The sequence below is a fragment of the Castor canadensis genome, chromosome 2, assembly GCF_047511655.1.
Source record: "Castor canadensis chromosome 2, mCasCan1.hap1v2, whole genome shotgun sequence".
In the NCBI taxonomy this organism is placed as follows: Eukaryota; Metazoa; Chordata; class Mammalia; order Rodentia; family Castoridae; genus Castor; species Castor canadensis.
Window position 1 is genome coordinate 168,160,718 of NC_133387.1, and position 25,255 is coordinate 168,185,972.

Here is a 25,255-nt window from a genome sequence, read left to right on the forward strand (position 1 = left end):
TAACTTTAAAATAAAAGACTCCTTGACTATTAGAAATGCTTTTGGCTTCAAGAAATAGAAAAGTGAAGAGAAAAGTTTCCTGATTGCTGCTGGTGAGTCAGCAATTTCATGGTGATAGCCAAAAGCCTCTAAGATTGTCTTTGCCTTTCATTCTATTTTTTTTTTTTTTTGATGGGACTCAGGTTTGAACTCAAGGCTTTGTACTTACAAAGCAGGTGCTCTAGCATTTGAACCACACTTCCAGTTCAAGTCTTGCCCTTTCGTTGTGGGCATGTTATGGTTGCTACAGATCCTGTAGCATTGAGACAAAAGATGAACTAATAGCTATGATATGCTTCTCTGCAGAAGTTCATTAAGCTTTGTTCAGTCGTTTCAAGAAAGTGATAGAAAACTAATGTTTATTTGCTGAAAGATATTTGAGTTTGGGAATTAGGCTAGGTAGGTAGATTCACATAAACTGTTGAGGTATAATGTTATCCCTAATGGTACAGATTAGGAAACTAAGTAGCGCTCCAGATCACAAAGTCTAGGAAATGAGTGAGATAAACTTTGAACCTTGTCTTTTCTCTGTGGCAAATTTCAGACTTTTATAAACTGAAATGAATTAGGATTTTATGGAAAGAATGACATTTGAGAGTGAGGAGAGTTGAGCACACACATACAAAAGATGGTGTAATGTGTCATATCTGTGTGACAGAGGAGCCCTGTAGGTCTGCAGTAGCCAACATACTTGGATAACCACCATTTGATTCATGCATTCTACTTACTCTAATCCATTTAATTCTCGTATAAACCTTTATGAGACGTATGTTTATGTTTAGATCGAGAAACTGAATCTCAGAGAGGCTGAGTTGCACAGGCAGCCTAGTAAATGACAGATTTAGGATCATCCCAGGCCTCTTACTCTCAAGGCTGCACCTTTAACCAGTGTACACATGTCCTCTCATGGGACTCATGCAAGAGAAAATGAAAAATTTTTGAATTGATTCTTAAATATTCCCAACCAATCTTGAAAGAATTCTACTTGTTTAGTGAAATAGGAAGTTAAGTGAAACATTATCTTGAGCATGATTTTGGAAGGTAGGCTTTAAAAATCCCAAACTCAAATCTGAAGCAAAACTGATGATCTTTTAATAACCCCTTTTCAGCTCATGATAACTTATTACAGCTTCATAATTTTAAGAAATACCATAGAATATTGATCCAGAAATTGAAATAAGAATGCAGCAAATGAGTATGTGAAAATAATCCCACACAGATGGACATTATACAGCTCAGAACTTCATGATGAGTCATACTCTTGGAAGATTGTTCTGTTCTTCTCCAGAGTCTGTCAACAGAGGAGATACAACGTGATGTAGTTTTCATGTTTCAGCTTTAACATCTGCTGCATGGCAGCCCATTTATATCCCCATCTAAGGAAACATCTATAAATATTGGTAAAGATTTCCTTTTTACTTTTTCCCCCAGGGTGTTTATCTCTATATTTATTCTATTAGCTACACAGGGTATCTGGATGATCTGGAATTCAGCATTTTGCTAATACAACTTGTTAGGATTCTATCTAAAGCCATTACAGGCAGTTTTGCTATAAGGTGAATCTGTTGTGTTTTCCAAAGCCAATCTGTTGCCACTGTAGAGATTGGCCATTTTCTTCTCTCTTGACTTCCTCCCACCATGCACTGCCTGCTCTTTAGCAGCAGTGAATACTGAAATTTTAAATGAGTGATTGTTTCAGAATTTTTAAATTTTTGGTAGTATTGGGGTTTGAACTCAGGGCCTCACACTTGCTAGCTAATTAGGTGCTCTATTGTTTGAGCCACACCTCTAGCCCCAGATATTTATCTTTACTTGTGCCATTTTATTCCATGAAACCTATAGGAGAGCAAAGATAAAATTCTAAAACTATTGGAATTATGGTTTAGTGTTGATTTTTAAAAATTTATTAAAAAAATAACAGTGGCAACAGAGATGTCAACACATTTAGATTGAGTTTTCAGCAAAGTGATTATTAAGCAAGAAAAATTTTACCTACTGCTTGCCTACCTTGTGGTCAAACTAAATATTTTAATTGTGTAAGAGAAGTTTGGGAGATTTAAAAACTAAAACTAAAAAACCAGACTTAGATATTTGGGCAGAAAACCCCACATAACTGTATATACTCATAGCAACAGATTGTTTTATTATTTGTTTGTGTAATTGGCGTCTGCTATTCAGAGTCTTGGAATAACAGTCATTTGGGAGGGACTATGGGGAGTACATTACTGGAACTGAGTTGGCAGTATTCACACTCTGGTCTGTTTGCTGGTTTGGAATCCTTTCTTTATTGCTTTTCTTCAGGTGGGACTCTTCCCTGGTCATTGTGTCGAGTTAATTAACCAGAAAGTTCCCCAGTCAGTGACCAACTCAGTGCCAAAACCAGGTGAGTGTATTTTTCTATTAGTGCAACTGCTCAGAGATATGGATGTTCTCTTCCAGTCAAGTGCATAGCTTCTTTTGGTCTTCTTCACATTCTTTAATACAGTATCCATTCTTAATTTAATGTGGTTTTACCTTTTAACTACTATCTTATTTCTCTGTTGGTCATTTCACAAAAGTTTATATGCTTTCAGATTTTTAGACAATTTTAAAGAGCTATGTGCTGTATTAAGCTTTGTCATTATTTGCTTTTACAATTATATAGTAGGAATATAGCTTATTAGTGAATACAGTCATTAAAATAGCCTTAAAGAACTTTATATAGGGATGATATGATTAATTAAACAGTAACAGTTGAAGGGAATGAATATTTTATCAGTGAATATGAAAATCAAAAGTAATATAGCTGAATATCAAAATTAAAAACATTTATTATATAGTTTATTTGTGGTGCTATATGTAGAATATTTGACAAATAAGTAAAGCAGTGTTATACAGAATAAAATAATTTAAAAAGTTGGAGTTTTCATATTTATTTGGGGGTTTAATCTGGACAAGATTCTGCAGAATACCTAGGATGAAAATGTTTGATCTGCTGTAAATTTTTAAAAGAAAATAAAAATAAAGAAAAAATATTAGAGGGAAGAAGTAATCAAGTTTATTTTTCCTACTTATAATACATTTCTTCTGCCCTTTTTTTCCCTCCCAATAAAAGGAGAAGAAAATTTCTGGGCCTCAAAATTTATTTGAACTGTTTTCCTTCAAGTATCTTTAGGGTTTAGACCTGTATATAAGAACTTAGGGGAAAAGTTTATATTCCTTCCTTATTTAGTATTTTCCTACTTCTGCTCCCAAGGCATACATCAGTCAATCCTCTTGTAGAATATTTAGGTAAAGGTAAAGAGTAATAACCCCTAAGCTTATTTCTTCACGGAGGGTTAGAGAGTTCCAATTCTATCATAGGAATTTATTTATTTTGGGGAGACTCAATTTATTGTTTAGTAAAGAAAATACTTCAAAGCAGTGTCATCTATACTACTTGATCAAGATTCTCAATTATTTTGAAGCCAATTTTATCCTGCTTTGGGTGAACTTATTAAGAAGATTGTATGTATGGGTACTTGTTGGGTTCATTAGTTACTGTGATGACATAGGCTTCTGTCTTTTTTTAATAATATGGTGTTAGCCATTTTACAAAACAAGACTTGATGAGATATAATTCACATACCATGTGCATTTCACCTTTTTAAAGTACATAATTCAGTAGTTTTTGGTATATTCGTAGTTGTATGATTATTATCATGTTACTTTTAGAGCATCTTCATTACTCCCCCCAAAATTCCTATATCCCATTAGTAAACACTTGATACTTCTTCCCCTTACCCACCCCCTTATCCTTAAGCAACCACGAATTTACTTTCCGTCCGTATATCTTTTCCTGTTCTGAACATTTCATATAAATGGAATCATACAATATGTGGTCTTTTGTGACTGGCTTCTTTCACTTAGCATAATGTTTTCAAGGTTTATTCATGCTATAGTATGTATCAATACTTCATACCTTTTTTAAATGCTGAATAATACTCTATTTTTTGTGTCTACAATACTTTGTCTCCTTAGTGGGGTTGTCCCCGTTTGGGGCTACTAAAAACATCCATGGGCAAGTTTTTGCATGGATGTATGTTTTCATCTCTCCTGGGAACATTTCTAGGAGAACTGCTTGATCATGTACTAACTCCACTTTTAACCTTTTGAGCAGTTATCATTTGGAAAAATTTACAGCCCCACTAGCAATGTATGAGTATTCTAGCCCGTGGCTCACACCTGTAATCCTAGCTACTCAGGAGAATTTTAGTTGCTCCATATCCTTGCCAATACTTGCTATTCGCATTCTTTTGATTATTGCCAACTTTGCAAGTATGAAGTAATATCTCATTGTGGTTCTGATTTGCATTTTCCTGTTGGCTAATAATGTCCAGCATCTTTGTATGTTCTCAGTGGCCATTTGCATATCTTTGACTTTTTTATTACTGAATTGTAAGTGTCTCTTATATATTTTAGATACAAATCTTTATCAGGTGATAGTGGTTCACAAATATTTTTCTCTCAGTTTTTGGGTTGTCATTGACTTTATCAATTTTTACAAAGTCATCTGCTGAGGTACTTACAGGGATTATATTGGATCTGGAGGTCAGTTTTGGAATTCTAACCATCTTAATATTTTGTCTTCTAATCCCTAAACATGCGATCTTTTTCCATTTATATTATTCATCAATTTCTTTCAATGCTTTGTAGTTTTCAGGGTATAAGTTTTGTATATCTTTCATTAAAGTATTCTTTTTATGCTATTGTAAATGGAATTATGTTCTTAATTTCATTTTCTTATTGTTCATTGCAAATGCATAGAAATATAATTTATGTTGACCTGTTATCCTAAAACCTTGCTTACTGTACATATTAGTTCAAATAGTTTTTAATGGATTCTTTGTGATTTTTTTATATATGTCACCTGCAAATAGAAATCTTTTTACTTCTTTTGTTCCAGTCTGAATGCCTTTTATTTCCTTTTTTCCTTGCCCAGTTTCTCTGGTGAGACCCTCCAGTGCAATATTGAATAAAGCTCAAGCACCATTGCCTTGTGCCTGATTAGGGAAAGCATCCAGTAAGCACCATTGTAAGACGTTAGCTCTGAGCTTTCATAGATGCTCTTCATCAGACTGAGGAAGTGCTCTTCTATTTGTAGTTCAAGCGCTGTCACAAAAAGGGTGTTGGATTTTTTTCAAAGGCACCTTTTAAGATAATTTTTTTTATTGTTGTGCTGGGTAGGGGTACATTTTGCATTTACAAAAATTCTTACAGTATGTCAAATATATCATATTTGAATTTGCCCCCTCCACCATTCTCCTTTATCCACAATCATGGGTTTTTATAGTCACTATTTTGAAATTGCTACAATTCAACATCAAAAATTCATTCTAATTTCTTCTGCATTGTTTTAATCCATCTTCCTATGGTGTAAGCTCAACTTTTACAAGTTATTACATCTCATCTTTGATAACTTTATCAGAGATGTCCTATAAGCTGAGTTTTTGAAACTTAGTTTATATTGGCATTAAAATAACTGTATTTATCAAATACTCTCTCATGTTTTGAAAGGAAAGTGACACACTAGAAACTTAGCATTGAGAAAGTTATTCAGTTAATGATAGTTGTGGAAAATAGGTGTGTATTCACAGACCTGTAAGTTATTGTTAATTCTAAATTAGTAATTAGTACAAAAATAAGCACACCTTTAAAGGGTAGTGATTTATCTTTTGTTAGCAGCATTGCAAAGTAGACATAAGAGAATGTATATTCTGAAAAAGATTATGTAAATTCAATCAGCCCTGGGCTTGTTTCACACTTTAAAACTGTCTTTGCCTACAGTATAAACAACTTGAATGTTCTATTTATTTTTAACATTGCCATCTGTCACTGTTAGATGCCAAATCGGAAAAATGCAGCTATAGTTTGAAATGAAAACTTAAAGCTTCTTATACTATTACACAACAATGGCAGCAGGAAAATTTTTCATTTAAAATCTGTTCTTTATGTTCTCAATATGTCCAATTATTTGTATATATAAAAATAAAATTGAGTCACCATGTGATGACCAAGATAATAAATAACCATGGTGCCTTAAAAAAAGGTAGAAGTGGGAGGGAGAGAAGGAAAGAAAAGCAGAAGTAAGATGGAAGCTTGTGAATAAGACATTGGTATTTTGTTCAGCTACATGGCTTAGCAAAAGAAACGGGTTGGGTTGAGGGGAAGAGAAAGGAAGTACATCTTTTGTTTTGTGTGTTTATGTATTGCTTAGAGTTTATTGAGGATCTATTTATTGATGTATTTTGTTAGGTTTTTGATGTCCTAAGCTATTATCTCCAAATTATTCTTTGCTAATTGTTGATTTCTTTTCCTTTATAAACCAGTTACATTCTTTGATATTGTTTCATGGATCTTGGACTCTTGTTTTTATCTATCTGTCTATCATATATCTACCATATTCTCAGTTTGGATACTTTCACTTGACCTATGGTCAGGTTCAGTGATTCTTCCCTCTGCTTTATGTAATCTCTTAAGCTCATATAATACTTCAATTTTCATATCATAGTTTTCATTGCTAGGACTGATTTTACAAAATAATTTCCATGCTAGCATTCTGCTTATTTCCATATTTACCTTGTTTATAAGAAAGAAAAAGAAAAAAGGGGATACAGAAGAGTGGAAGACACGAAGAGGGAAAAAAAAGAAAAGCACACTTTTGAGGCATGAACATCTTCTTGAAATTAAAGACTAAGGGTTTAGATAAACCTTTGCAACAGCAGTTAAAAAGTTAGGGAGAAATATAAATATATATCTTTGAAGCATTGGAGGGTTAATAGGCAGTAAACAATTACTAAACTAAGGTGAAGCAGGAAAAGAAATGGGGCGGGGGAGTGGCCCCAATATGTGGGGATGTTATTCTCTGACAGTAGGTAGATGTTGATAGTGCAGAGAAAGTGATAGTGCTGGGGGGAACAGAAACTGGAGGTCTGCGCCCAATGAGTGAAGTTGCTAAGAAACACTCTAAATGTTGATTTGGGATGTTTATGGAAACTGACAAGTGACTCTTAACTGATTTTAAAGGGCCAATGAAGTGTCTCCTAGCAAGTGTGAGGCCCTGAGTTCAAACCCCAGTGCCACCCAAAATATATGAACTGATTATAAAGTTGATATGGAAATGCAGAGCCAAGAGTCACTGAGACAGTTCTAAAGAACAAAGAGTGTGAAACTTAACCATAATAGATACCAAGGTTTAGTGTGAAAATGTTACTAGTTAGTACCCTGATATAAATGGAAGGATAGACAAATAGATCAATAGAACAGAATAGATTCTAGAAACAATCCTGTTGCAAAGGTGACATCAGGCAATGTCAAAAGGACAATCATTTTAATAAAGGGTGCTGGGTCAGTGAACATCTCAGCATAAACAAAAGAGATGCTTGACTCTTATTTAATCCATGGACAGAAATCCATTCCAGAAGAATGGACCAATATGTGAAAGGTGAAACAAAAACACTTTTCAAAGATAATACATTATCTTCTTGGTTTTTGGATAGGCATAAAACTTCCTCTACACTATGAAGTCCAGAATCCTTAGTTTAAACTCAAGGACATTCTGAGGTATTCAAAGGTAGGATAGCAGTCATCCTTCAAGAGAAGATGGGGTAGACAGATCTGATAGTGTAGAGGATGGGGGATTGACTGGGATGAGCTGAAGAAAGGATTCTGGAATGCTGTTAATGTTCTGTGACTGGTAGTGATTATACAAAAATACAGTGATATTTAACTTCTTTTCATGTGCTTATTGCCCATTTGTATATCTTCTTTGCAGAAATATCTTATTTCCTTTACCATTTTTGATTGGTCACTTTATAGTTTTTAAATACATTTCCCATCCAGATGAATAGTCTTTGCACCATTGCTTTAATGTACAAATGTTAGAAATCACACTTTCAAAATACATTTGATACTTCATACTGTATAATACTGTACAACTTCAAAAATGAGGTAGAAGCCTATATACTAGCCTAGGGATGTTTTTTTCTGATGTAAAAAAGCATATCACAGAAGGTATAATTTATAGAAGAGGGTCTGGAAGGAGCCTATCTAGCTAAGAAAGGCACTGGGACCGTGGACAGTAAGAGACATTACATTTTTATTTGCTTCTGTGCTATTCAGATCCTTTATAGTGATCATGTATTACTTTATAAAATGCAAAAGAGAAAGAAAAAAAAACCCACTGTAATCTCCCCCTGCCTCTACCCTCTCCAAATAGTCTACTTTGAAGGCAACTTTTCTGAAAATGGATACTTCTGTAACTGTAAATATAATGCAGCTATTTAATTTATATACCTGGATGAAAAGCAACATGATTGGAGGGAGGAGAGCTCAGGCAGTCTTGAGTTTTCATCTTTATGTGACTTTTTACTGTCTGTGTATATACATCACTTGATTTTCTTCCAAAAAGTAAGGCAAGATTCTTTTGAAGATTAAGGATAAGGCACTTAAGACCTCTGGATACTTAGTAAATGTTAACTATTTGTGCTTATTTACTTTGTTATTTTAATCCTGAACATCAGAAACTAGATCTATTTAGTTTATATAAATACTTGTTTGATATAAACCTATGTCGATATCTTACTGTGTACCTGTGATAAATAGTTTGTTTCAAATTAATGACAGTAGTTTTTATAGTGCAATGGTTGGAGAAAAAGCCTCTTTGGACAGTCAAACAAAATTGTCAAAACAATTTTGCAAAAAATTGTTTTATTTGCAATGCTGCCTAATTAGTTTTTCTCTATTTTCATTTGCTTACTTCTGGGTTGTTTCTGTTTTCTCTTTCTTTGAGCTTCAGCTTTTTGCTCCTTTGTAGTCAATGTTCTTTGCATGTAACTTCAGTATGAGGTGACCATACATTCATATGTCAAGTGAAAGGGGTCCAAGTTTTTACCTATCCTATTTGGAGTGTTCTATTTAATATTCTTCCCATCGCACACAGGGTTACTTGTGTTCAGGAGGCTGGTACTTTAAGATCAGATACTAAAGTTGGCATCCTAGGAGATGTTAGAGTCAGAGAGTACTAAAATGCTAGAATGCCTGGGAAGTTTTCCCTCTGAATATATTTGCAAAGGTCAGATCAAGATATTTTCTCACACTGTATTAGGAAAAAACAGAAAATTTATAATGCCATGTATTTGTAAAGTACTTTAGAGTTATGAAACTTGTGTTTCTATTGTTTAATCGAACTTGAATCTTGGTACAGCCCTGTGACTGATTGGGGTAAGGAATGTATTTCTTCTGTTCAATCCTACACTACCCCCTTTTAGACCTGAGACTCAGAAAATTTAAAAGACTTTGAGGTTTCCTAACTGTGACTTACTGAAATCTTCTGATGCCTAACAGTAATCACAGCCAACACTCACACAGTCCTTACTGTGTGCTAGGCATTGTACCAAGCACTCAGTGTAGTCAACTCATGTATGATTAACTGAAGATCCAGAATTCTTCCCCCTATAGAATGTTGAATAAAGTTTATTATTTTTTTAGTACAATTTTTATTTAATCTTTTGCTTTTATTACAATAATAGTAAACAAAAGTATGTTTGAATTCCCACAAGGGCTATATCAATGGAATAGAAATTAGAATAAAAGATTGGTTAAATTGGGGATAAAGAAAATTGTTTAAGGAAACTAATTTGAAAATCTTGTTTTCAATCATCATCCTTTCTAATTCTCTTTAACTCAAAAAATATCTTTCAGTCTTTCCTCACTATATATAAAGCACGACTGCAGACTATTATGGTATTTCCAGCCACCTTTCCTTTCCGTCCTCCTGTTGAAGTCATTTCCCAGTTCCTTTGTCTGGTATCTGCTGTGTTCTCTGAACATGTCACTTGGTTTCAAAGCTTTCCATTGTTCCTTCCTATAGCCTGAAATGCTCTATTCCCCATCTTGCTGCTTAAAATCCTCCTTATATTTCAGGACTCAGGACATGATCCAGTTCTTCCATGAGAGTTTCCCTAAAGCATCTGTCCCTAACCCTGGTCAAATGTAAATACACTTATCTCACTTGTTCACTAAATTGTGCTCTCCTCTCAGGTGGCAGAAATGTCCCATTCATGTTTATCTCCCTATAAGATGTATATGCAGTGAATGCACAATTAATGCCTGCTGAATATTTGGTACTAAATTAAATTTTTATAATTCAACTTTTGTCATGTAATACTTATCTTCAGAAAACCTTGGTAATTTTCTTCTGTGCCTGAATTACATACAAAAATGTTCAGTTTAGAAAATAAGGCACTCCACAAATACTGAAACTACTTTGCTTTGTGGCCTGTTTTTCTCATTTCTTATCCATATTCATGCTTCCTTACTCTCCTCCCAGAGTACCTTGGGCTTCCCACTCCTTTACTAAAAATCTTTATCCTGCCTGAAATGTCTTTTCTTGCCCTTTGTGAAGACTTCAGGGCCACTGCTTCACAAACTTATGTACATTCAGTTCATCTGAGAGATCTTGTTAAACGAGATCATGATTTCGAATGACTCCCAGGTAATGTTGATCATACTGGTCTCAACTACAGGTTAGTCTCCAGTAGCCATTGTTTATATCACTTATTTGGAAATAGTGTATGGCAATGAGTTTTCTAATTTCGAGTTTAATGCTTCACTTCTGTGTGTCCCCCATCCCCCATCTATATTGTCTTGCTTGTGAACAGATGTTCCATTATATGCTAATTTGTATCCTTTATGCATGATGGGTGCTCCAAAACAGTTCTTGACTGATAATTACAAACACAAGGAAGTTCCATTATACTTATCAAAAATGTTTTCTAACCCTGCCATGTAGCATTTGATCATTTCTAGGAATAGGCCTCAAGTTAAGCTTATCCTTATCCTAAGCAAAGAGGTTTTTTTCATTTTTGGTTATTTCCAGCATTCATTCACTCATTATAGAAAGTACTTATTTTTATTCTTGCCATGCTGAGATCAAACCCAGGTTCACACTCATGCTAAGCAAGTGCTCTGTCACTGAGCTATATACCCCAGCCTTCTGATCAAGAGTGTATTGAGTGCATACCAAGTGCTATAGCTAAAACTGAACACAATAGACAGAGATTCTGTCATTGTGATGGTTTTTTTCCAGTGAGGAGATGGGGAGAGAAATTAAACAAGTGAAATACATGGTATGATAGGTGTTATGGAGAGAAAAGAAAGATGAGAAAGGGGTTCAGAGACTGGGAATTGCTTGAATGTGGTATGTGGGGTTATAATTTTAGGAGGTCAGGGAAGGGATTATTAGAAGGTTCCTTTTGAGCTATACCTGAAGGTGATGAGGAGAGATATGCACATACCTGGGAGAAGAGCTTTTCAGAGAGGACTTGGAGTATTAAGATACTGACCTTAACGTATGTCTGGTTTGCTAAAGGATCAGTGAGAAAGCCAAGTCCGAGATACACACACACAAGGAGAAACAAGGCTTGAGGTCAGAGCATTGGATCAGATCCTCTCTGGGGCCTGGTCACTGCTGTAGGGGTTTTGGCTTTTATTTGGAGTTACATGGGAAAGCAGTGAAGATTTTGAGCAAAGTTGTTGGCTTTATCTTACTTACCTTGTTAGAAAGATCACTTTGGTTGCTGAGTTAAGAATAATTGAGGATATGGGTGGAAAAAGAGAGATGTCAGTAGTCATTGGGATGAGCCAGGCAAGAGATGATGGTGGCTTACACTGGTAAGGAAGCCAGTAAGAAGTGATGTGATACTAGATATATTTGGCCATGGAGCTGGAAGAATTTGCAGACATAGTATGAGGGATTTGAATTATTCCAGTAGTTTTTATAATAGAAAGATGAGAATGTAGTCATTGCCTTTCCCGTGGATTTTCTTATTGCCCCTCCTGCCCACACAAAGATACATCTTATTTCATCCCATATTAGAGAAAGGTGACAGATGATCCCTTTGCCATAAACAGTTGACAGAGCACAGTGCCTTTTCAGTCAGGCTTGCTTTTCAAATTTTTATTTTGAAATAAAGTCTGAGAAGAAGGCAGAAATAGCACAGAGAGGTCCCAGTTGTTACATCTAAATAGTGCATTATCGCCAGGAGCTGGTGGCTCATGCTTCTCAGGAGGCAGAGATCAGAAGGATTGAGGTTCCAAGCCAGGCCAGGCACACAGTTTGTGAGACCCCCATCTCAAAAAAGGGTTGGTAGAGTGGTCAAGGTGTAGGTCCTGAGTTCAAACCCTAGTACAGCAGAAAAGAAAAAAAAATAGTACATTATCAAAATCAGGAAATCCATTAGTTTGTGCATGTACTTGTTCCCTTACCATGTAACAGTCTTTTAGGTTTTAGGTGAGAGTTATTGTTGCTAGTTATGCAATTTTCCCACACCCAGGAAATGATTGTGGAATGCAATTATGCCCTATGTTTATATCTTCGGTAAAATGAGGTGCTTATGAATTATACTGAGTATTTACCAATTGGCTTTTCTACATTATGTGCTATTTTTTTCCTTCTTCCTCTCCCTGTCTTTATTCTTGTTCTCTTTCTTTTTAAACTCTTTTCCTTGTCCTCCCTTGCCTGTGTTTAGTATTAACCAGAGAAAGGGTAAAGATAGATGGGTGGTTTTAGTGTGAAATTAAGGAAGAGTGGGTTTGCCTTTTCCACTGTGAATAAATTTTAGGATCCTCATTTGTACTCAGAAACCCCATAAACCCACAGTTGTTTTATTGGTAAAAAAATTAACATGTTTTGGTTTTGCCACATTTTGGAATTCTCTATGGCCTTTTACATTTTAGAATCAAATTAATTCATTGTTTTCCTTATTGTGACCTACCGTTTATCAATACCTTTTTGTTGTTGTTCTTCAGAGCTGTGTTCAGAGAGGAAGGAATTAACAAATGCAGTAAACAACATAAACAACATAAAATCTTGGTGTAGTACTTGGTGATGACTGTTTTATGGATATCCCATCTCTGCCAGTTACCATTTGTGCCTCGTTGGCAAATTGCTTAATCTCTATGACTTGGTGTCTTCATCTATAAAATGGATAATAATAGGATCAATTTCATAGGGTTATGATGAAGAATTTTTTAATTACTTAGAATTGTGCCTATGGCACATAACAATAATGATATAATATTAATTTGTTAAAGACATGAACAGGAACTGAAAGTGAAATTTACACTGGAATTAGTAAAAAGCCACTTGGAAAAGGAAATATGTCAAGGTCTTTCAGTTCATTTGTTTCAGTTCATAAGTAAGCACAGTTGAGTAGTGTTCAGTATGGGAAATGACTCTCTTTAACATGTTGCACTTCAGTTAAATAGTAAGAATGTTTTTAAAGCCACAAGATGAGCTTGGTTGAATACCAATTTGGTAGTATTGCAAGGACTTTTTTTCATGAATGATTCTGGTGGAGGAAAAGCGGCACTATGGAGGATTCCATGGGTGAAGTGCAGGTGCACACTTAGCACCTGGGCAGTGGAAGGAGTTCATACTCAGGGACTTTTTTAAAATTCTGGATTTGCAGTTTTGAGGAAATCTTTAATTTTTTCCCTATTATATTTTTTTCTCACTCAGGTTGTATAAATTGATATCTTAAATGTGTTGTAGAATAACTATCACAGCTTAGTATCAAGAAAGGTATTGAAGATTTCTTCAGCCTGCTGCTATAAGTTCATGACTTCGCCTTTTACTTGCAGTACTCCTGTTTGATCCTTGCTTTTCTTATTTTACCAGGCCTAAAGTGCCATCATTTTGTTGGATATACTGTCTCCCATGTATTTAGCAGATAAAAAACACCTGGATAGTAAGAAACTTCTTTAAGGATGAAGAACACAGTAAAATATGTCAGTTTCACTGGGGTGACTTCTAAGAGGAAATGCTCACCTGTGTGAGGCTGATGGGTGGAGCCAGGCTGGGGAAGCCTGTTCTGCAAGTGTGAGCTTAGGCTGGGGCGTTCCTGTAGCAAAGCAGTACATGCTGAGAGAGGAGGATTAAGCTCTGGAAGGCAGAATGCTTACATGAGGCTGTCTCCAGCATAGGCCAAAATCAGGCCCAAGAAAAGCTCTGTGGAAAGGGGGACCCAAAAACAAAGCTAGCACCTTCAAGTGCTGTGGACCACAAGTCATCTGGTGCTGGATATGGTCTGAGCCGGTGTGATTGTGATTCATTCTCTAAGCTTTTGCAGGGAATACAGAACTGTCATTTCCTGTCATGTCTACTGCTAAATACAGTCACTTGGAATAATTTTAAATATTGATCCTAAAACTTGCACCACAGCAAGAGGTAAGGAAATCTCAATCGGTTATTCAAATATTTGATTCAAATGATATTTTGAATATGAAACTATTTTTAGATTATATTTGGGCACATGTTATCTTGATTATTCAAGTGAGTGGCTCATTATTTAATTATCGGGAAATTGAATAGTTCAGCATGAATATTTGTCTTATTTGTGTAGAGGCGATTGATTGCTTCTTGAAGAAGGGTTTTGTTAATTGTGCTACATAGGTATTATTTTCCTACTAAGTCTAACAAAATACTTATTTTCTCTGTTTCCACTCAGCAGAGAATGTTTTCAAGACCTGAGATTAATATAACAAAAGTTTTTAGGATTAAAAGAACATGCCTTTATAGCTTAAGCAACATATATACATATGTATATATTCATATATGTATGTATGTATGTATATATATATGTGTGTGTATATATACAGAGAGAGAGAATTTTAAAATGTTTTCTTGTGGGCTAATACTATTTCAATGATTGACTAATGGAACATAGGCAGCACTGCTTAGGCTATATAAGAGGCTGCTTCAATTAACATAAGCTCTTCTTCCTCTTTCCTTTAAGCATTTTACCCTCCCTTCCATTGGCATTAGCAAATATAGCCATTTACATCTGTAAAATATTTTGTATTCTCAGATTTTACAACTAAAAAGATACTTCATATCATGTGGTGCTTCTGTAGATTTTGATGATAAATGCTTTTCATTATGTCCTTTTTTTTTTCCCCTTTTATAACCGAATACAGAAAGATTTAAAATCTTTCTTTTTTAAAAATTTTATTGTTGCACTGGTTGGGGATACATTGTGGCATTTACAGAAAGTTCTTACAATGTATTAAATATATCATACTTGAATTCACCCCCTCCAACACTTTCCTTTATCCCCCTCCTCCCATTCCCACAATAGTTTCAGCAGGCATCATTTTTCTATATACATACATATGTACACAGTATTTGCACTATATTTTATTACTATAATATAGAAAGCAGTATTTTCTCTGAATCACAAGTAATTTCTGTTAAGTTTGATTTTTTTAAGATTAATAAATTGTTGCTTAAATGATCATCAGTATTTTAATTTTCAAAACCATAAGTGAGGGAATTTCAGAATTCACAGTTCTCTTTCAAAACCAACTTTTTAAGAAAGCACCTGTCACTCATATAATGGTCTGACAGAGTAACTTCTCTTTATTTTCAGGTATTAAATAGGTATTATGTGGTATTTGGTAGAAGAGAGCAGAAATCAGAAATACTTAGATTGTTTATGTTTAAGAAAATTATAGAAGGAAAAACTAGAAAAGTTCCTGTGTTTGTCTTCACCTTTCCTTGGTGAGCTCAGTTCTCAGTTGAGCATATAAAGCCAGGTGGATTGAACTTGGTCTAGAAAGCTGAGTCAGGTTTCTGGTTAGCCCTATGCTGAAGGAGAGTCCCAGAGTCTTTCAGACCAAAGATGAAGAGAAATCATAGTAGTAAAAATAGCTCCTGTTTTCTGACACAGAGCTAAGTACTTAGCATATATCATTTCATGTAAGTGTCATAGGAGCCCTTAGTGATAGCTATTATTGTTGTCATTTCATTAAATGGTGAAGAAATTGAGATTTTAGTAGGTAATTTTCTCAAGATCTTGCAGTTTGGAAGATAATTGATTAAAGGAATTGATTCTAACCCCCAGATCCATCTGACTTCAAAACCTGTGACATATTTACCATGCTAAAGGTCAGGTCATTGATAGAGGAGGGTTCTAAGACTTTTGCCTTTAAAAGACCTCATTATCAGTCCCATACTGTCTGAGTATTGAATCTCTTCTCTCCATTTCCTGCCAAATAAAACCCCACAAAAACAAATAACCCCCATAAAATCACCCATGATTATATTAATGTTCCATATCAGCCTACATAGTCTAATAAAGTGCAAAGGATTATGTGTGACATTCAAGTGAATGTGATTATATTTTAATGTAACAGGAAAAGAAAAAGTAATCTGCAGAAAAGGTAGCTTTTACACTATTATTAGGATTAAGGTTCTAATTTTCAGATTTCTAGAACTTAATGTGTTATTTTAGTAGTTCTGTTATCTTTGATGTTCTTAAGTGGTTGCTATACTTTTATTTTTATGAGAGACTATACAAATAAATGTCATCCCAAAAAGAATAATAGTTATTAAGCTTCTTATCAAATGTACTAGTTCATTCTGGAGAAATAAAACACAGACAATTTAAAAAGTCTTAGCAAGCTTAAAAATCTGTAATCTGAATATTATATCCCATTTTACTGTTAAAATACTTTCAGCATGAGGAATTTATATCCACCTCATGTTTCCTCCTACTTGCTTCTGGTAAAATGCAAATCTTCCTTTTGTTCTGTTTTTAGAAGTAAAATTAGTCATAGTCTTTTATATAAGAATTGAGTTGGTTAAGTCACCAAGTTATTAAAAAAAAAACCCTATTTTGTTTCTATATAGAGTTTTGGAACAAAATCACTCACTTATATTTTAATTTGTAATTAAAATATGTATCAATTTGTAATTGATTTTTAGTACCATTTCGAACAGGAAAAAAGTATAGCTCATTTATATCAAACTAAAATCACATAATATACATTTGAGCCTTCTTTGTTATTTGTAACAGGAATCTGTAGCTTTCTGGAAAAGTAAATGTGTAATATGGATAATAAGAATCTTATCTTAACGTTATGACCACTTTCCCTAGAAGCATGGTTTATAAAAGCTGGCAAACATGCTAAGCTCTGCATTGCAGCTATTTACTGCTTTGGTTTCATTCTTAACCCTGAAGAAGAGATACAGTTTTATTCAAACATCCAAGTGTTTTAGGCATGTCATTCAGCATGGCTAGATATTCTGAAGAAGCTGGTTGCCCTTATTTGCTGCTTATCTTTTTCACGTGAATTGTTCTTATTTCTTCCTCTGTCTCTGAAAGATTCTTTTCTAAATTTTACTGCAGATTTATTTTCCAGATTTCTTAATGTCATTGATTTGCATTCTGGTCAGTAATGCCTTTTGAAATGGCTCCTCTTCTTCCTCATCACTAAATGGAAGCCTGTTTGACTTATGTAACTATCAGTAGCTTTCCCATTGTTCATTCAAGAGCCATTACTGTCAACGTCATTTTAAATTTAGTATTAGATGATCATGGCATTTCTTAGATACCTGGTCTCCTCCCTTAAAGGTTGGAATGTTCAGATATCAAACTGTTATTTAGCTGTCCACATTCCAGAACTTTATTCCTGGACTGGCCCCAGATATTTTCTCTGTGGCAGCTTCTTGCAGCTGTACCTGCACCAGTTAGAGAGCTCGGTTTTTTTCTTACTTTCAAAATTGTTTATGAAATATTGATCAGAAGTAATTCTTTACTTTTTTGTTCCACAATGACTTCAACAACATATTAAACATTGAGACTCAAGTTAATCTAAAGATTTTTTTGGATATGGACTTAGGGAATGGGAGAACGAAATCCAAGGTTAAAAGCTGATATTCTTGACTCAAAAATTAGAAGCTGACTTCATTGGTTCCTAGAGAAGGCAATAATGATTTTGAGTTTAGAGCATCAATATGTGATGCTCAACAACTGTGAATGTCTTTAACAATTAAAAGACAATGCAATTACGTACAAGTCCTGGAAATAGTTACAAGTATTTTCTATAAATTATTTATATAAAGACTCCTTATTACTATTTTAAGCATTCATGGAGCAAAATAAATAACAGAAGTTACTAAACCTAGTATACTATACATTATAATAACTTTTAGTGATGATCTTTTTATTTAAAATTATTATGCCAGTCTTTCCCAAGATGATTTGGGGAAACGTAATATTTTTAACAGATTTCTCCAGTAAGGTTTTAAATATTGTTCTTTTTATCTTCATGATAAATTGTTCTAAAGCAAAGATATTTCCTATAGACTTTAGAGCTTTCTTTGCTGTTTGAACTTCAGAGTATTTTCATGGTTTCTCATGTATTGCAATCTATAATTCATGTTGAATAGCTAAATTTCTCATTGTTCATACCATTAAACTGGGGTCTAAACTGTTTAATTTCCTTATTTGACTGTAGTTTTATAGGGAGTTATTGGTAGAATCAAGGCTAAAACGATATCTCCATATTCTTGTTTGAGTATTTTTTTTCACTCATGCATGCTTAGCACATAATGCGATGGATGGCCTTCATCAGACTATAGGTTGAACATCTCTAATTTGAAATGCTCCAAAACCCAGAACTTTTTTCATACTTTATTTTTATCATTGTTATGCTGGGGTTACATTGTGACATTTACAAAATTTCTTACAATATATCATAGTTGAATTAATCCCCTCCATCATTCCTGGAATGGTTTCAACAGATCTCATTTTTTCATTTATATCAATGTGTACAGAATATTTCCACCATATTCAATCTTTCACCCTTTTCCTTCTATCCTCTACCCTCCCACTGGTACCCACCCCTCAGACAGGACCTGTGAAAACCTAAAACTTTTTAAGTGCTAAATAGATCCTGTAAGTGGAAAATTCCACACCAGACCTCATGTGACAAAATGCAGTCACAATGCTGGCACACTATAACATTATATAAAATTACCTTCAAGCTATGTGTATAAGGTATATATGAAATATATTTTGTGTTTAAACTTGGGTCTCAACCACCCAAATCAAAACCCCGTCCACCATATATATAAATGTAAAATCCAAAATCTACAATCTCAAAGATTTTAGATAAAGGATACTCAACCTCTGTGAGTCTCATTATTGGAAATACATAAAAGCTTTCAGTTACTAGGTCATTGGTTCAGCCATGTATTCTTATATGTTCAAATAGAACTGCCAACATTTTATGCTTACTCTGTGTTTTTATCTTCTACAAACGATATACTTAGATATTATAGGACAGTACCAAATAAAAGAAATAAAAAGAACTGTGGGTATTAGGTCATCTTGATAATTATAGCTGAGTACACAGAAGAGAGGAAATGTATAAAGTGTCATTGTTCTGATAACCCTTATTACATTTAAGTCAGTACATAGCATGTAATGGGGAAATAAGTATATTTTATTTAATATTCCTGTCATTACCTAAACTTTAAGTATATAATTCTAGTGATTAGAGACTTATTTATATTTTGAACTTAAATTGCTTAGAGTGTGATGTTAGCACAACTGAGACTAAATTTGTTTATATATGTTAAGTCCTGGCACCTGGCAAGCACTCAATATACTATACTACAATTATTTTATGATATTACTATAGTATCTAGATTCTCCTCCAATTTATATTGATATACAGTAGGATTTATCTTTTTTGTCATACTGCTTTTGTTGGATTAGGAACAGACCTATGGGGGAGCCAGAGAAAGGGCATCAGTTTCACAAAATAGACCAAAAGATTTATAGAAATGAGAATACAGACAGTGATGGAATCTCTTGGGCATGTCCTTATTCCACCAAATAAAAATTTACTCTGAATTTGTTTATAAGAAACTCCTTTACTCTTATTTAGAGAGTGTTTATGAAACTGAAAAAATAAATTTGAAAATACTAAGTAACACAGTTTACTTTAGTTATTTAGGACTTTGAATGTAAGTCTGTTGATATCAACAACCTATTGTAGTCTCATTTTAAAAAATTCTTTTTTCTATACTTGCATCCTACAGAGATATTGTTTTCCTTTACTAGAAACAGTTTTAATGTTTACAGTTCTCTTCTTATGTTTATTATAATTTCTTTCAAAGTGAACATTGGCACAGCTTACAGCTTTAGTTTTTTAAATTGCTGCTTGCTTTCTCAAGTCTTTTGTACTCATTTATGTCACTGAATAGGATATAAGGGAAGTAGGAGTAAAGGGGACTCATCAAATAAGTATAAAAGCAAGACCTTTAAAAGTAGGTATAAATTTAATTTACTCAAAATTAAACAGGACATACTAAAAGTCATCTTAATAGATACAGAGAAATCACTTGAGTAGATATCACATGGTGCATTTTATGTATCTTAGCAATTGGGAACAGGGGATTTCTTTATATTTGTTTCTACCCAAAAGGCCCAAACAAATTTTATTCTCAGTGTTGAAATATAAGAAATAATCAACTTAAGGCTAGGAAAAGATTAATATTTTTTATTGATCCAGTGAAATTAGACAAAAAGAAATGAAAAAGATTGGAAAGGAAGAGTCAAATCTATATTCTTGCAGATCTGTTAATCCAGAAGAATTCACAGTCAAATTAATTCACAGTCAAATAAGTGCTTTAAATTTCTAACTTATTTAATCATGACAGCATTCTTATTAAGTAATTACTACTTTTAACTTTTTCATAGATTAGGAAAATGAAATACTGAGCATTTGAGTACTGTTTTCACAGTCACATTGTGGTAAGATTGGAACCCTAGAAGTCTGACTACTGTTTATATTCTTCACCACTATATAAGTTGTATCTCTGTATACTCGTAATAAGTTATTAGAGAATGTGATTTTGTTTTTTTTTCCTTTATTCATAGGTGCATATTATGATTAGGTTATTACTCCCCCCTTCCACCTGCCCCCTCCCTTTCCCCCAACCCCTTCCCTCTCGCCCCCACCCCCTCGCTTCCAGGCAGAAACTGTTTTGCTCTTATCTCTAATTTTGTTGAAGAGAGAATATGAACATTAATGAGGAGGACCAGGGGTTTTTGCTAGTTGAGGTAAGGATAACTATATAGGGAGATTCCTAGTAAGAATGTAATTTTGAAAATGCTATTTATAATAGCAACAAAGATCATAAAGTTCCTAAGACTAACTATGACAAAAATACACAAGATCTTTATGAGAAGAAAATTAGAAAAATCTATTGAAGGACATAAAAAATTCTTAAATAAGTGGATTGATATATTATGTTCATTCAAAGAAGTCTGTTCTCCTCCAAAATAGTCCATAATTCAGTGCAGCTTCAATGTCATACCCAAAAGTTTTACCCCCTATAATTTGACAAGCTGATTGTAAAATTCATATGAAACTGGCAAAGGGTAAAAGTACCAGGAAAATTTTGAAGAATATGAGTAAGTAGAGGGACTCATCTTTCAGTTATTAAAGCTTATAAAGGGTTGGAAATTTTAAAAGTAAGGTATCGAGAAAGGAGAGAACTCAGAAACCCCTTTCACAGTATACACTTCTCACATAAAACAGAATCGGTTGTACAAATCAGTAGAGAAAGGATTGTTCAATTAAGGGCAATGGAATAATTGGTTATAGTTATGGAGAAAGTAATAAAATTATATCTGTGTTATACACTAAATATAAAAAGTTCCAAGTTAGTAAAGCAAAAAACAAACAACAGCAAAAAAACCCCAAACTAAAAATATACACATATATGCACACAAAAGCAAACATTTTAGAAAAATAGGGCAGCATACTTATGACTTGGGGTAAAGAAAAATACCATAAATTTGCACCCTATTTAACTGACAACAGATTCATTTTCAGATCATATAAGGAATCCATCAGTAAGAAAAACACAAACAGAAAATGGGTATGAAGTTATTTTATTAAAAAGAAAAACTGAACAACCAATAAGACATGAAGTGATGCTTACCCTAACAATCACAAAAATGCATATTGAAGTTAAATATATTTTCATATTCATCAGATTGGCAAAAAAATGAAGAAATCTGACAACTAAGTAGGATGGAGAATGAGAACTCAAAAATACATCCTGTGGGAGTGTGTTATTGGTAAATTATTCTAGAGACTATGTTAAAACAATTTAAATATGGTTGAAAAGTAGCATATGCTACAACCCAATGCTTCTAAACATGTGTGCCAAAGAAGTCCCCTTGTGCCAAGGGAAGCACTTATTAGATTGTTCAATGCAGTATTGATTAAAATAACAAAAATTTGGAACCTCTAAATGACAGCAGATTGAGATTGGAAATACAAATGGGAGTATATACTTACAAGAGAAAACTGTAATGTAGTTAAAATGAATGTACCACAAGTCCGTGGATAAAGCTCAAAATACATAGTGTTGCAGAAAGTTTGACACTGTATGATTCCATTCCCGTATTTGAAATTATGCAACATGATAATCTGTTCTACTTATGGTTATATACACATGTAGTTAAAATGAATGTACCACAAGTCCATGGATAAAGCTCAAAATACATAGTGTTGCAGAAAGTTTGACACTGTATGATTCCATTCCCGTATTTGAAATTATGCAGCATGATAATCTGTTCTACTTATGGTTATATACACATGTAGTTAAAATGAATGTACCACAAGTCCATGGATAAAGCTCAAAATACATAGTGTTGCAGAAAGTTTGACACTGTATGATTCCATTCCCGTATTTGAAATCATGCAACATGATAATCTGTTCTACTTATGGTTATATACACATGTAGTTATAGTATAAAAACATGAATGAAAAATGGTAATAATAAATTTAGGATAAAGGTTCTCTCTGTGTAGAGAAAACAAGGTTAGGGAGAGATACATAGGGGCTTCAATTATACCCGCACTGCCTTATTTTTTTATTTTAAAAAGGGTAAATAAATCTGGGAAAATAATGTGGCAAAATGTTAAGATTTGAAAAATCCGATAGCAGGTGCATGCATGTTTATCATATTATTCTCAAACTTAAAAATAAAAGACATTCTATAAGGTATTTAGTCCATTTTATAGACGAGAGAAAATATAAAGAAATATAACCATATCTCATTGTCACACAGTCCTGTAAGGAATTAGTTTTGTAATCTGGAGCATACATAAAATAAATAGGATTTTCAAAGTTTCTGTATAAGTAAAGAATTAAGTAACTTTTAAAAGTAAGTATATGTTGAGCTCCAATAACTTCTGTCGGTTCCCTAGCTCTTGATTCTCAGGGCTGTATGTCCCAGGCCTGTTTCTTTCGGTGATGTTTTCTACTTCTGAAACTGGTCTCTGAAAAATGACTTAGTGCAAAGCTAAGCAAATAGTAGGCTAGTAGCTTCTCTCTTTTTTTTTTTTTTTGGCGTTACTGGGGTTTGAACTCAGGGCCTACACCTTGACCCACTCCACCAACTCTTTTTTTGTGATGGGTTTTTTCAATATAGGGTGTCATGCATTATTTGCCTGGGGTTGGCTTTGAACTGTGGTCCTCTTGATCTCTGTTGGTAGGATTACAGGCATGAGGTGCCCAGCACAGACTAGTAGCCTTTTAAAGAGTAATTAGGTTAAACTAAATATAATGCAAATTGGCCTTTTTTCTAAGAATTGTTTTCTTTCCCTTAAAATTAATTTTTCAGGTTTTCCTTTGCAGAACAGAATTTTTACATTAGACCATCAAATCAACTTGATTGTTATCTAGAGAAAAATCCATTCTCCGTACTCATTGGTATGAAAAGATATCATTATGTATTAAATAAAAACAAGTTTATAGAATTTCAAATTCAAATTCTTTCCTATTCTTTTAAAGGTAAAATATTTTAAAGTATGAAACAGAGATGAAAGATAGGATTTTGGAGGTTCTAAGAGAACCTTAAATATCATATAGCCTAGTTACTTATATTTGTATTCCCCTTTATTGAATTTCCACCTAATGTTTGAGAACTGAGTAAAAAAATAAAATATTGTATACAATATGTGTTACTTAACAGTATTTTAAACTATACAGACATTGCACTTATACTTTATTATACCATCTGTCAATCTCCACAGGTATTTTATATATATATATATATGTGTGTGTGTGTGTGTGTGTGTATATATATATATATACATGTATAATATGTAGCACATATTTATTATGTATATGTCCTCACCACTACAATCTAATTTTGTTTACTTGACTTTCTGAATTTATTACAGATCTTAGAACATGATGTGTACAGTCAAATAAACTTAATGCTAAGACCTTGTTAAGGCACAACCATCTTCTTTTTCCCATAGAAATTAATCCAACCCCAAACTTGTCTTAAGTTAGTCTAGAAAATTTCTGAGAACCAATTAAAACAACTAGTTTGAGGAAGTATTAGGAGAGCACAAGACTACTTTTGGATTTCTGGAGAATTTTATCCTCATGCAATTAAAAACTTCAGTATTCTACTTTAGTGTCAAGGTTCGTTGTGGTTTATAGAATTGTATGTTTTTAGTACTTCGTAATAAACTGGTTATTGGTATCATAAAGATTTACCTTGGCAATATTAAGTTATGTGTCATAGTGTCAAATTCAGAAAGACTGGTCTGATAGGGTTGGTCTCAGGTTTATACAAAGCTTGCAGATATAAAATCTATCATGGCTAAATATTTCATAGAACAAATTAGTATTGTATGCTCATTGCATTTTTAACTTGAGAATAAGAAATTTGGATATAAAATAATACAATTTGCTTTTGTCTAAATATCATTTGTACTTTGTTTTTATATATTTTATCTGTGAAATACCAGTTATCATTTTATTGTCTCTAATCCAGCATGTTTGGTGGACTTTGACCCTCAGTCTCCTTTCTACTCTGCATTACAGTGTTTCTTCATAGAAATGAGTTAATAAGTATTAACTGTCTAAAATCAAAATTGACCTTCCTCAGTGAAGTCTTCTGATAGAATTGAGAATGTTCTATGCTTTTGCTCCTCAAAAAGGAATGATTAGTAATGTTGAATAGGAAGGCAGTGGAGAGGGGAGACAGTGCCCATGTCCAACATAAGTTCCTTTTGGCCATTTTAGTGCCTCAGAACTGAGAAAAAAAATGTTTAAAAAGAAGAAAATTTACACACACATTTGCATTTGGAATTGCTACTAGATCCTCAAATTTGATTATAATTAAATTGAATATTTTTGTTAGTTTTAATTTCTAATTCAGTGACATTAATCCACCTTGGTAGATGATTGACTAGTTATGGATACCAGAGCTTTCTACCATAACTCTCTCTCCTATAGTGAGTGAAAGCACCAATTATAACATCAGTAACAGCAACTTCAAAACTATGCAGAACATAGTTCAATCTT

The 25,255-nt window shown here is 33.6% G+C and overlaps 1 protein-coding gene across 21 annotated transcripts in view; it reads left to right on the forward strand.

Moving 5' to 3' along the window:
• Positions 1–25,255, forward strand: part of Arhgap32 (Rho GTPase activating protein 32) — a 301,921-nt gene that overhangs the window by 221,004 nt on the left and 55,662 nt on the right. For 18 of the 21 annotated variants that reach the window (XM_074066349.1, XM_074066354.1, XM_074066359.1 and 15 more), the window contains one exon: positions 2,341–2,422. The exons of 1 other annotated variant lie outside the window; for it this stretch is intronic. In XM_074066349.1, the coding sequence (XP_073922450.1) occupies positions 2,341–2,422 (82 nt within the window). Of the gene's footprint in view, positions 1–1,289; positions 1,440–2,340; positions 2,423–13,072; positions 14,288–25,255 lie in introns of those variants that run through there. 2 more of the 21 variants (XM_074066365.1, XM_074066366.1) reach the window with 2 other exon arrangements.